At 33.4% G+C, this 14458-nt stretch overlaps 2 protein-coding genes across 2 annotated transcripts; one reads left to right on the top strand and one right to left on the bottom strand.

Moving 5' to 3' along the window:
- The first annotated feature begins 855 nt into the window (after positions 1-855).
- On the top strand, positions 856-4583 carry LOC126733032 (probable mannitol dehydrogenase). Its single transcript, XM_050436149.1, has 5 exons — positions 856-953; positions 2387-2500; positions 3157-3175; positions 3792-3936; positions 4151-4583. Exons 1-5 carry the CDS (start codon positions 856-858, stop codon positions 4354-4356), a joined length of 582 nt encoding a protein of 193 aa, XP_050292106.1. The 3' UTR covers positions 4357-4583.
- Positions 4584-5314: 731 nt separating this feature from the next.
- LOC126733026 (elongator complex protein 4) lies at positions 5315-9502 on the bottom strand. Its single transcript, XM_050436140.1, has 9 exons — positions 9367-9502; positions 8795-8947; positions 8425-8651; positions 8251-8326; positions 7778-7934; positions 6907-6985; positions 6460-6619; positions 6282-6373; positions 5315-5911 (listed from the first exon to the last, which is right to left on the bottom strand). Exons 2-9 carry the CDS (start codon positions 8922-8924, stop codon positions 5744-5746), a joined length of 1089 nt encoding a protein of 362 aa, XP_050292097.1. The 5' UTR covers positions 8925-8947; positions 9367-9502; the 3' UTR covers positions 5315-5743.
- Between the last annotated feature and the right edge of the window lie 4956 nt (positions 9503-14458).

The raw sequence follows: 14458 nt of genomic DNA on the forward strand, positions 1-14458 counted from the left end.
GACTGCCATGAAACCCATAAGTCAATCTCAAGCCTGTTGTAGTACCTGTTCAAAAGGGTAGGGCTATGAGAGCTAGAGTGCTATACCTCCATATAGTAGTTCTTTATGATTAGGCTAAGATACCGATCGATTTTTGGTGTAAGCGTAGAATAATCTCCAGTAGCTTTTTTTCATCAGACTAAAACACCAATTGATTTTTGGTGTAGGCGAGGATTGATCCTCATATCTCTTATTCAACCATTATAAATTTTACCAGTTGAACTAATTGGAACTCACATTAAAAATAAAAAAAAATAAAAAAAAAAATAAATAAAAAAAAAAAACCAACTTAGGAAAGCCAAACACCAGTATTTCGGTGAGTTTATGGTAACATGAGCCTGACCTTTTTTCGGGTAAGCAACAAAAAACAGGTGAATCGACCATAATAAATAGATCCATAAACAGCAAAAACTTCAAATAGGAAAATAAAAAATAAAGGCATTTTTTGGCACCACAACAAGAAACACACGGACCTTGACCTTTTCCATATCCGGAGGCGAACCAAGAAAATTTTCGAATGTCTAAAAGAGGAAAGTGGAATGAGAAGACCGAAAGTGTAGCATGTAAGAACTAAGAAGCCTTAACAAATTACTGGTTGTATCAACCAAAAAAAAAAAAATTACTGGTTCAGAAAGAGTGGAAAAGTCAGCAAGAAAGTTTGAATTTTATAAATGTATTCCCTATATATATATATATAGATACATTTCTACCTATAATCACACACACTTTATTTATTAGTCACTTACTGGCCTATAGGCATTGCATTACTAAAACATTACAATTGTTTCTTCATTGCTTCATTCTAGAGAAAATTCAATGGCGAAATCACCAGAGGTTGAGCACCCCAACAAAGCCTTGGGCTGGGCAGCCAGGGATACTTCTGGGATCCTCTCTCCCTTCAATTTCTCAAGAAGGTCCTCCCTCTCTCTCCCTCTTCATCCAATCTTGTTTGATTTTCTTTTTTCGTTTTAATCTAAAATCTTGCTTATCCTAAGAAATTAGATCATTTTTTTTTATGCTTGTAAGAGCATTTGCATCAGTTCATGCAAAATTTTATGTCAATTTTAGAATAAGAACTCACTTTCTATTTTACATACTTACTTTTCAAAATACCTAATATCAGATTATTTATTTTATACTACATTTCATTAAAATATCAATATTTCTTGATTTTTTTTTCTAATTATTTCTCTTTCTTCACACACAATAACCATCATTCATTTTCTTCCTTCATTCTCTGGATACATAAAGAAATAATAAAAAATTAAATGCAAAATAAATAGTGTCATTGTAAATTTACACGGTTATTGTAGTAACCATGTATTTTTACACAATTTTGCATGGACTAACACATCAAATTATCTATTTTATACTACATTTTATTAATATATCAATTTTTCTTTTTCTTTTTTTAATTGTTTCTCTTTCTTCACATACAACAACTATTATTCACTCTCTTCCTTCATCCTCTGAATATATAAAGAAAGAATAAAAAATTAAATGCAAATAAATAGTGTCACTGTAAATTTACACGGTTATTGTAGCAATTATTTATTTTTATACAACTTTACATGGACCGATGTGCATGAATTTTGAACTTGATTGGCTAAAATGTGATACTTTTTCTATTATACAAGTGCTCTAATAATTTTGTTTTCCTCATATACTATGGGGTGAAAAGCAAATAAAAATGAAATTGGATCATTCAATTATACTAAATATTTTTATTTAAAATGAAATTGGATCATTTTGTTATGCACTTTGAAAAGGCTTGCATTTTTTCATTTTTTGGATGAAAGACAATAGTGAAAAGGCTTGCATTTTTTCTTATTTTCATTTCATTTTATTAGACAGTTACATTGTGATATTAATGAGATTTTTTTTAATAGTTCGATAATTGAGGAAGGGGGATCTTACTCCAGACATCTCTCTTGTAAATACAAAATAGTGTTAATTAAATAAGTTATAAAACTCTTATTTATAAGAGATTTGGGATTCAATCTCCGCTTATACCAAAAATTTACTGATTGGTATCTTGGTTTAATGATAAAGAACTATCATCAAGAGCAGACGCGATTGGTTGAAACTCTCTTAAAAAAAAAAAAAGTTATAAAACTCTTGATTTTTCTTTTTTATATAATTCGATAATTATAAAAATGAAAATTGAAGGCACAGGCTCTTGGCATTACAAAGGCCATTTAGCCAAATAAGAATACATTTATTTGATCAATTAATCATGGTGTACGTGGTGATTGGTCAATTAGTATTGACAATGATACATCATTTCCCTCCTTTTTTCTGAATTGATGGTTTCTGCCAAATTAAATGGTTGCTGGTATGTTTGTAGGGCAACAGGAGAGAAGGATGTAAAGTTCAAAGTTCTTTATTGTGGAATATGCCACTCGGACCTTCACATGATCTTGAACGAATGGGGCATGACCACCTACCCACTTATCCCTGGGTATGTTAATGTTTCCTACTTCTATCACTATATCTTTGCCTCTTCATTAAGAATTGTGTTGTCTTAAATATTTCATTTAAATTGGAATAATATTTTATATATTATAATATTCAAAATTCCATAGTATTATAATATAGTGGTACTTTTTTGTTTATTTGGAAAAGGATGTGCTACTTTTTGTCTATATCCATGGATTAACCTAAAAGATATCATTCAACAAAGTATATCAATTTTCTAGGACACCCAAAAATATATATATATATATATATATAATATGAGATAGAAATTTTACTCTAATCTAATTTAAGTGTCAAAATTTTTGTGTTCCTTAGACATTCTCATTGAAAATAAATGGAGTTTAACAACACATTTGGATAGAGAGATGGGAGGAGGACTATAGTCTATACATTGAAAACGAATGTGTAAGTTAAAAGACTAAAAATTGAAAAATTAAAACTATAGGGATCACAAAGATAAAAACAAATCAAAGTAGGGTTTACTTTGTAAGTAATTCAATTCAAACACTTTGCCAAAATTTACATGCTATTTGTCCATTACATGTTAATAAATTATCATTAAACTAGTTAATGGATTTTACTCTCTAGTCTTTTTAGTATCGCATATTGAAATCATGTGAACTGAATTGGATAATGCAGGCATGAGATTGTGGGTGTAGTGACAGAGGTGGGCAGTAAAGTACAAAAGTTCAAAGTTGGAGACAAGGTTGGCGTTGGCTGCATGGTTGGAGCATGTCTTTCTTGCGATAGCTGCACCAACCACCTTGAAAACTACTGCCCCAAAACGATTCTCACCTATGGTGCTAAGTATTATGATGGAACCACCACCTATGGAGGATACTCCGACACCATGGTTTCGGATGAGCACTTTGTGATCCGTATTCCAGAAAACCTTCCACTAGATTCTAGTGCCCCTCTCCTTTGTGCTGGGATAACAGTGTACAGCCCCTTGAGATTTTATGGACTTGACAAACCTGGTATGCATGTGGGTGTGGTTGGCCTTGGTGGTCTAGGCCATGTTGCTGTGAAGTTTGCTAAAGCTATGGGGGTTAAGGTGACAGTGATCAGTAGTTCACCTAATAAGAAGAAAGAAGCTATGGAACATCTTGGTGCTGACTCATTTTTAGTTAGTAAAGACCAAGATCAGATGCAGGTACTGACTTGTTAACATGTTGCATTGTCAATGTGAGTTACCATGTGTACAATATCTAATTATGTTTCTAATTTGATATATATTATATATATATATATATATATATATATAGGCAGCCCAGGGCACGATGGATGGTATCATTGATACAGTCTCTGCTCAGCACCCTCTCCTACCTCTAATTGGTTTATTGAAAACACAAGGAAAACTCGTTATGGTTGGTGCGCCAGAGAAACCACTTGAGTTACCAGTTTTTCCATTAGTCATGGGTAAAGCATATTACATCTAGCAATTGTTACATTTGATTTGAAAAGGGATAAGAACTTGCTTGTTATGTTAATTTGACTTGGTAATTAACTAATTATATAACTATATAAGACTCTGTGTTTATTATTATATGTACCCTTGTGTTGTACAAGCCTGATTGCTTCCTATGCATTTCCACTAATGAACTGTGTATTAATATATATTATGGAATGACAGCAAGGAAGTTACTGGGTGGTAGTTGCATTGGAGGCATGAAGGAAACACAAGAAATGATTGATTTTGCAGCCAAACACAACATAAAGGCTGACATTGAGGTTATTCCTATCGATTATGTGAACACTGCCATGGAACGCCTCCAGAAAGCAGATGTCAGATATCGATTCGTCATTGACATTGCAAATACATTGAAGTCGAACGCTTGAATTTTGCTGCCTTTTGAGCAAGAGTTGCTGACCAGACTAGGATATGTATTCAGTTGATAAAATCGTCTTATATCTGGAGTTTTGTTTTCTTCTAGTTCTGTTTTTTGAATAAGTCTTCCAAATACTATGATGGAAAAGAAATAATAGGCTGCTCGTGTTGGAAAAACAGAAGTTGCAATACTTTGTTGGTTTTGGATTTTAATTTTTAATCATTCAGTGAGTTCTAAGTCCTTGTAATCTCTTCTCCTGTTTCAGATTAGTAATGTCATTTGAAAAGGACTCCAGCAATTGAGCCAAGTCGTCTAATAATTTTGGTTTAGTTCATTTCATCTCTTCAATTTTCCATGCTATGTCATAGCTAAGGTAGGTGTATGGTGTGAGATATCTGGACCTCACCTTAATTTTAAGCTATGTCATGAAATTTTATGTGGCAAAGACATCATTGTTTTTTATGCTAGAGAAGGGAGTCGCTTAATATAGTTTATATTAATGTCTTCTCTATGGTCAAAGTGGTGGGACATTTACTACTGAAGAGAGACCATAGACATTTGTTTTCAATTGCTAAAGCAAACGGTTTCAGCAAGCAATTGGTGGTGGATCGAAGAGATGCTTAAAGCAAATTGTATAACAACAGAAGGCTGTTTGTGCAAGTAAAGAGTGATCGACAAAAGATCAGTTTAACGCACCTTAGAAATGTTTTAAAAAAAAAAATCACCATAATCAACTTGTGGTGGACTATTGTAAATCTTGCATGATATCAGACCAAAAAAAAATCTACTCAAAGAGTGATATGCACTTGCCATCAAACAGCTCAACAGTTTAAATGACCCGCATATCTGGGCAGCTTGTTCAATGCATTAACAGTTTCCAGGTCAATTTGCTTCAATTACAATGCCTGACTCAATTTTTTTATTCCAAAACTGGTATGAATCAGTCTCAAATATTGCCTAAAAAACTGTTAGTCAGTAACACTGTATGAGGTTTTTATATACAATAAGCACACATTATTCAGGGAAGTTCCACAGTTCAGCAATCATAAGGAATATCTGCACGCTCAAGTTCTCTCTTTCAAACTCTATTCTCTAAGAAATAAGAAGCTACACCTCTCTGCTTCAACTGTCTAGCAAACTGCCTAAAAATTATAAACCACCATAATGGAAAATTTCACAAAAAATATCCCAAAAAAGATAAAAAGAAAAGGTCACTACTTGCAATTCTTCTGTTACCAAGTATACATAATGACCTATTCAGATGATAGTATTTCTAAGGTCAATTGAAGATCAGAAAACCTAATGGACTTGGGCGGCAAAAAGCAGCACCTTTTCTGGCAAGTGTTGATCATTCTCAAAGTAACTTGTTTGTGATAGGGACAAGTGAGACTAAGGAACTAAAAATCCAGCGTCCCAGTCTTTGATGACCCAGAACAACTAGCAGATGTGCCATATGAAGTCCCACTTGAACTGTCAATAGGCGCTTGATTTAGACTTTCTAAAACTAGAAACCTCCGCTTTTGCAACTTTATTGAGAATGTTGTGGTGTCAAGAATAACAGGAACCTGAATGGATTTGATAAAACATAACAAAACAAAATCAGTGATGAGTTGAGCAAGAAAATATCATAGGGCTAATGCAATTGACTGCGAAAATTGCACACCATAACCAAAGCTCAACAATCAGAACACAAAGGAATGCAGGATTCTGTGTTCTTTGTGAGTGAATGAGAACCAAATCAATTTAAGAAAAAACAAAAAAACAAAAAACAAAAACACCCACCTGGTAGGCAGGTGGGTGTATGTCTTTGCATGCACAAAGTTGCATGCATATGCATGTTTGTAGGTGAACTGCATGAATAAGAAAACTAGTATACTGCAAGCACTGCTACCTATTAGCGTATAAGGATCAGGAAGAAGCATGACTTGGTGGTACCTGTGTATTAATGCGTGCTACTTTGTGCACATTTAGGAGCCCAACCATGTCCTGGTAACCAGTGAGAAGTTTTGCCATTTCCTTGTCCTCATCTGAAACAAGCACCTTCTTGAAAATTATCGTTCATATGTAACAAAAGATAACAGCATATAAGAAGTTATGAAAAGTGACATCTAACCTGGGATTGCTCTGACAGACAGTAACGTGTCTGCCATATGCTGCCACCGTCTAGAGAAGGATGGTGAAAGAAGGGAAGGAGGAAATGTCACAACAGCAACTGCATTTGAAGACCGGACCATGCTCCTCAGAGATCTAATAAAGGAAAGCATATCCCATTCCTGCAATGCTTACATGTTGATGAAATACACACACACTAATACTCTTTGGTGGCCTTAAAATTCCAAATTAAAATAGGAAGAAAAAATAAGACTCAAAATGACCATTATTGTCAAGGATATAACAAAATGCATTTATCAAGCTCACCTATGAATTAAAGAAGATTTCTCTGAATAGGAAAGTGCATAAGTTGTAGCAATCCAACAGAAATATGAAGCAAATGAAACAAGAGCCACTTCTAAAGATTTACTGCAGATAGGAGCTTAAAAGAAAATGTAAGTGCACTAACCATGTTGGAATATGTGCATTGTGGAGCACAAAATGACTGGATAGCAATTCGACCGGCAGAAGAAATGCTGCTAGCATTTCTGGGATGCCATGCAAAGGTAGAATTATATGTCAGAATTGAAAATTTTAGAGGACAACAAAAATAGGTAGGACCCACTAGAAATACCATCAAGTGATGGATTATTTTTACAACAAGCCAAGTACTCTTGTCAAAGAAATTGAATTTGAGACCCACTAACCCCAGGGAGAAGAAGGAAAAGAGGGGGGGGGGGGGGGGGGGGAATTAAACAAAAAGGCTGATAGAGAGATAAATTTCACGAGTAGTAAAAAAAACAAGATTAAAAAATGTAAGTCAAATTTGGCAGCAAGCTCAAATGAGTTTTGACGTCACAGGAGCTATTAATCTCAAGAATGTCTCCCAGCATGCTATGGAAGTGGTTTATAACTCTGAAACAAGTTCTAAGCTTGTAATCTACAAAGACATCTATGTCAATCAGAAAACTCATGCCAGTATCTGCATTCTGCAACAATTTCCTCTTCTTCATTCTATGAAGATAGGCAGAAGGAGAACATTAAGATGACCAGGAATTTATAGCTGGCTATAAGCCTACCATTGCAGCAACAATGTTTCCTAAAAGTCTAGTCTAATTGGATATAGTGCAAAAATTTCTATTAACAAACTTTTGTTTAATTGTATCCAGTCAAAATCTACACACGGGTAGCTAGGATCTTCCCTGCTCAGAGGAGACAAAATTCTAGTCAAATAAAAAAAAGAAGCTATCTTCAAAGCCAAACCAGTTTTATGATTTTTTCACAAAGCGAAATTGACAACTTGCATAAGTAGATTTCTGGTAATAAAAGTATGATAATACCTTGGAAATTGAGCCAAAAATGTAGCACAATGGTCACGAAGAGCAGCAAGATTTGGAGAATCTAGAATGCTGACACAATCAATATGTTGGCCACTTATAAAATGCTTTTCTAAGGGCTTCCGCAAGTCAAAGTCATGGCAATACTCGTGCTTAACATCTGCAGGACTATAATATAATGAGCTCTCCCCATGATTGCATACCGACAAGCTTGTACAGTTGTAGCATGTATACAATAATAATGTACACTATTCATCATAAAAAATGTAAATTGTACAGACTGCTTCACTTCCAAGGTTCTTATCACCAATATAAATATTAGTTTTCTTTTGGCAAACTATTATTTTTCATGTTTAGGACTATATTTCACAAACTATGCCACTTAAAAACTATATATTGAGACAGTTAAATCATAAGCAGCATCAGCATAAAGTATAAATAAAAAAGAATGAGAGCATTGTTCTAGACAAGCTTACCTCTGTTACTATCAAAATGATGCTGATTATCACTGAAGTATTTCTTATATTGCCAAGCAATCCTCAAACCATTCTCCTGTAATTTATACAAACTAAGTATTAAAATTTTTAATCTTCATCCAAATCAAAAATCACAGAAATAAACAGTAAAAGGAAATGGAAGAAGCAAGGCACATTTTCAGGATCACGGTCACGAGATTTATCATCTTTGGATGACCCTGGAGTAGGCAGAGTACCCAGAAATCCTTTTGGGTCCTTGGATGGACTGGCATAGAGAAGGGGTTGCTTGTGAACAAGTCCTTGTGACATAAAATTCCTCAACAAAAGCATGTGATGAGGAGCTTCTGCATCCTCCATCACCATGACAAGGCTTCCTAAAGGAAACCCACCGCCTAAAATCTCTACAAATCAAAGACAACCAATCAAAAACCTCCACAAATTCAGACTATACACATAAATTGTTAAACAATAATGATTTCATTGCTTTTTTGACGAGTTTCAGTCTATAACTAATCCAAAGAAAGTGGTAAATGTAGAGACTTACTGTCAAGGTCTGGAATCCCGGATGAAATAAAGATGGTGCCGTTGGGACCATACTTGAGCCCCGGAGTACTAGATGTTACAGTTGCAAGGTTGCGAGAGAAGCTGCTTGTCCGAGGCTTGCTCGTAGCCATGACTATGTTATTGTTAACAGGCTCTACAATAATTTGATTATTCATTATCAATATAGAATTAAATCAATATCAATGCTCATAAGAAAACAAAATTTTTAGCTAAGCTATAATTTCAGTACAGTACTCATCACTGCATGAGCTTTATTAGGTGGCCATATGACATAGAATTTAATCCATATAACATCAATTCAAAGCAAGAATCCTGTTTAACTATCTGGGTATTGTATATAATGGGAAAAAAAAAATCTACAATGTGCAATAGAATAACATAGAACTCGTTCGTGCTTTTCATCGAACAGATGGTGTGCAATATTTTCAGTTTAACCATGAAACAGATTCTGGAAACAAAAAGAGACAGACCCAGAACACAATAGTCAATACCATGCACTGGTTTGGCTACTGAGAAGAAAAGACAAAAACTTTAATGGAGTCCATTACTTGCCTTAGTTGATTGCGTGGAGGCTGGAGACTCCGATTTCGGAGGTGGTTCGCGGCTTCCTGCAACGCCTGCTAGCCAAAGATTGTGCACATCGGGCCTGAAATGTCAGCACAAGCCCACTTAAATAAGAACGGGTTTCGGCCCACCCAGTTTGCTTTGTACTAATTTTTTGGGAAATTTTTACTTTATTTAGGCCCAATACTTTTATTTAAACTTTTAAAAAGTAGTAAATTAAACCATTAAATTTCAAAAAATAACAAATTAAACCTTTTTTTACCAGGATTGTGCGTCTCTTAAGTGAAAAGACTATTATAAATAATAATTTTATTTATAAAAAAATAAAAAATAAAAACTAGCCTTTGAGCACGCATTTGCAGACTCTTTATATATATATATATAAATATATATATATATATATATATATTAAAATAACGCTCATTTCAATTTTCTAAATAAATTTAAAAAAAAAACCGCATTATGTGTCCTTATCCCATATTTCCATGTAGTTTTTATTTATTTATTTATTTTATAAGATTATCCCATATAGTTAAAAGAATCTCTAGTTATTCACTACTCTTTTCCACTTATCTAAATAAAATTATTAAGTTTTAAAATTTTAAATTTTAGGTTACTTATAAAATCTGTCATTTTTTGTACATGTTCAACTCTATCATAAATAAACCCAAGTTGATATAATCTCCAAAAAAAATAAAAAAATAGAAAGTGTAAGGAGAGGTGGTGCCTAATTTTATGGAATATGGAGAAACGTTGTGAGATTTTTTTTTTTTTTTTAATTTACCTAAAATTTAGGATCTTTATTTAGAGTTTACACCTTAGAGTTCATGACTTAAATGGCTTTAAAGTCCCTTAAATAGTAGTATATACAAAACTTAAAATAAATAAATACTCTGTCCCAATCAATCAAGAGAAAGAGTTGGTAGAATCCATTTTGTCATTGAAAAAAGAATAAATTTAATAACACAATTTTTTTTCACTCTTGTTGAAGTGACAAGTTATAAGTGGTGGAAATAAAATAAATGTTAATGGTGCTACCATGTGAAAATAATTATTCATGCTAGCAACCTTCCACTTCAACAAGCTGTGAAAAAAGATATGTTCAAAGCAAAATTGTAAAATTTTGAAACTAGTGCTGGGTCCATGAAAATGGTCTACACTCTTTCGAAACTCTTAATATTGAAAAAACAATATCTATATAGAACAATCAACACAGCCGTTGTATAAATAATAATAATAATAATAATAATAATAATTAACAAAAATTTTGGTTTAAGACTTTCGGTAGACCACTTGACATCTTTCTAGTGTTGTTACGAAGGCATTGATGGCAAAAAATATATGGCTTCGTATGGTCTATTCATTGACTACACGAGAGTATTAGAAAGAAATTTTACAGAATTATCCTACTCTCATATTAAGAGTGAGGGTAACAAACACAAAGCTGTACATTGTTTTGCGAGATTAGTACTTATCAGAAACTAATGTATGGATGGAAGATACTCCACCATTAGCTTTTCTTTTTGTTCAAGGGGATTTAGCCTTTTGTTTGAATTAATATAAGCAAACTTATTTCTAAAAAAAAAAAAAAAAAAAAAAAAATGAAGAAGAAGAAGAAAGATACAGAACAACCAACAAAGCCATTGTCAATTTGTCACTAAAGCCAAAAGGTGTATAGTTTGGTAAAGAACTCAAACAATTGAATTTGGGAAGTCATTGACCTCTTTTTTCAATCACGATCATTAAACTATAAAAGTTGTACTCACTGCATAAACCTTTAATTTTTACAGGTATTAGGAGAGGTGATTGGTAGATAACCATATCCTTAATTCTTGGTTTTTTTTTTTTTTTTTTTTTTTTTTAAAAGGTTGATTCTTAGGCCCCAACTTGCAACCTATCATTTTAATGAAAAATACCTATTATCACACAAAGGCCCTACCTTTATCTTGACCATTGAACTATAATCCAAAAATCCCCTTTCTTTTAATGATATAAGAATCATTTATTTAAATGCCTTTCATTGAACTGAAGTCCGAAAAGGTCCATCCCCAAAATTGAGTCTCATTTACAAATAGAATCCATCACCAAATCATTTTCCTTTTATCCTAAAACCAATCTAACCCATTACCTAAAACAGAACCAAATCTAACAAAAATATCAAAACAAAACTAAATATAATCCAAATACCTAAGTCAAAATCAATCCAATGTATATCCAAACCTAAATCAAATTTAACGTCCCCTAAAAAAATGCCCAATGGCAATGTTTGGTGAGATGATGATAGTGTTCAACCTAAGGGGGCAAACATACAGACGATGGTGAATTGCCTGAAGGGGGAGGTTGGTCAAACCATGGAGTGTGATGAGAAAACGGATTTTTTTATTTATTTATTTAAATTGATTGAGACTTTTCTTTCAAGACAAATGTTTCATTCAACAATGGCAGTTGGTATGTGGTTTGAAGTGGGTAGTCAAACAACCCCTTTTTTTTTAAATGTCTTATTTTGAGTGATGAAGGTTTAATTTGTAACCATCCTAAAGCATAGGTTTAAAATGAAATTTTTCTTATTTTATATATGTATACATCTTTCCAATGACAAGATTAGAACCCTACTCATGCTCTTTGTGGGAGGGGATTAATATCATGTATTACAAAGATTATTGAAAGTTGAAACTATATGAAAAAATGGAACATAGGGTCAGGGGCCAACTCAAATTTTTGAACCTACACAATTTTTAAAAAGTTAAAACATATATATACTACAATATTTCTCCAAAATTTTAGGGGTCATGGCTCATTGACAAGCTCAATGCTTTTACTTTTTAATAAAAACATGAGATCTCATCAATTGAATTTACAAGAACCGATTATGATACCTCAATATTTATTGATAATTCAATATTGAGAGGTGAGGATTTAAACCAACAATGTATCCTCTCAACAAAACAACAAGAAGGGCAACTTAGAAATACAATAACCTTGTCATGAAACCAAAATAATAAGAGAAAGTCTATGAAAAAAAAAAAATTTGACAAATGATGATATGACAGATTGTTAGTAATAAGCAAAAACTAATGTTCAATGGTTATCCCTAGGGCTACCATCGGGTTGGACTTGTGCCCAACCCGCAACTGATCCAATCAAATAAGGTGGGGAGTTTTCAGACCTGTAACTGAATTGTAAGACTATCGAGTTGGGTGGTTCAGGTAACTATTGTGTGGTAGTCAATTTTGGGTGAAGCCGAAAATCACTAAAAACCACTGAAAATCGGTGAAATCTCTTCAAATTTAGGAAGATCTCTCTAGATCTGTCTAAGATCTAGTGAGATCTAGCTAAATCTAGCGAAGATCTTGTCAGATCAAGAGAGATTTTCACCAAATCATGCAGAGAACTTGCCAAATCTGGTGTATCTCTGCCGAATCTAATTGTATTAGTCATCGAAATCAATAACATCTAGTTCGAAAAGTCATCGGAAAGCTTCAAAATCGCCAAACTTGATGGTTTTTGGTCAGGTTGGGTTTCACGGATTTTGGAGTAAGATACTCGCAACTGACCTATTGATGTTGGGTTTTTAAAGGTCGGGACCCACGTCCGACTGCCAAAGCAGTCAGATCGAGTGGCGGCGGGTTGGATATGGTTGGGTTGTGCGGGTTTGTTGGGTGGGCAGTGGGTTGGACACCCCTAGTAATTATCTTAAATGAAAACCAATAAAAATTTACCAATTCAATAGATGTAAAAAATGTAGTGAATTTTTTTTCAAAATTTTTTTATGTACTTACTAACATTGGGTAAATATTAAACCTTGACATTAATACTTGCGTTAGCAATAAAACAAAAATGATAATGATCCGAGTGGGAGTAGGAGCAAGAGAGCGACTTCACGAAATGTTAACATGTGAAATAAAATAACGAGAGCACTCTCGGGGGAAGCCATAATAGGCAGTGGATACAGAGCACGCTCAGCCGTACTCTTGGAGGTGGTTGGTTTCATCGAGACAATCGACAGAGAGCCTAAATACATACTAATAGAGCTGTGGTACGGTTCAGATTACAGAATACACAGACTAAGACACAACCAGAGAAGGGTTGCAGTGAGAGAGCTAATAACAAAACAAATCCTTCCCCCTTTTTTATTGTTGTAGTTTTGGTAATTATATTCACAATCAGTCAATCTGACACTTTACATTACAAGTGATAGTGATTGTTCATTTGACAAACCTAGTAGTTCGTATAATATAGGAAGTACTGCCCTGACCACTTTTTTTGTCTTGTAGAACCCTGTGGGCCAATCTCTTTATATTGACCAAGCAAATAATAAAATGAAACTGGGTTTCTACTAACAATGTGCAATATGTATACTTACGTATAGTAATTTGGAATCATATATACTGCCAACCCGGACATGGATTTTACACTATTTCGTCCTGCCAAAAGATTTTACCAGCCTGAATATATTTGCAGTTTTGTACACTGGGATCTGTGGCTGCCATGGATCATAGCTAAACAAGGCATGCCCAACAGCGGAGCCAGAAGGGTCACCTGGCCTTTGTCTATCTATCCCTAATATTGGAGTTTGATGCTGTATATGTTGCAATATCCAAAAAGACAAAACAATATAATAAGATTTATAAACTTTTTAGATATAGCTTGGTCAAAACTCTTTTATTCATAATCTATTCTTTTTGTGGGTTTGGGAATGTTTTTTGTCACACATGTACATAGAATAGCTTATTTGCAGGTGGGTTTATGAGTATTCTACTTTTCTATTATAGTTTGAAATTTTATTTAATTTTCTCAATACAAAAAACAATAATATAACCAAACATTAATTAGTCTCAAAAATTTTGGGCTTAGTTATTGACCATTAACAAACTAGTTAAGGTTAGTTATATGAATATATATATTTTCCCATCATTCTATTATATACATGAAGATCATACTTTTTGTTATTTTCTTAATTAACACATCATTTTGTATTATTTTTATTAATATTATTAATTTTTTTGGTTTTCTTCTATCTATTTTTTGTTCCCCAATTTAAATTAACTCATTCTTTCTCACTAGTAGATTAATCTCTCTT

The sequence above is a fragment of the Quercus robur genome, chromosome 6 (genome assembly GCF_932294415.1).
Source record: "Quercus robur chromosome 6, dhQueRobu3.1, whole genome shotgun sequence".
NCBI classification, from domain to species: Eukaryota; Viridiplantae; Streptophyta; class Magnoliopsida; order Fagales; family Fagaceae; genus Quercus; species Quercus robur.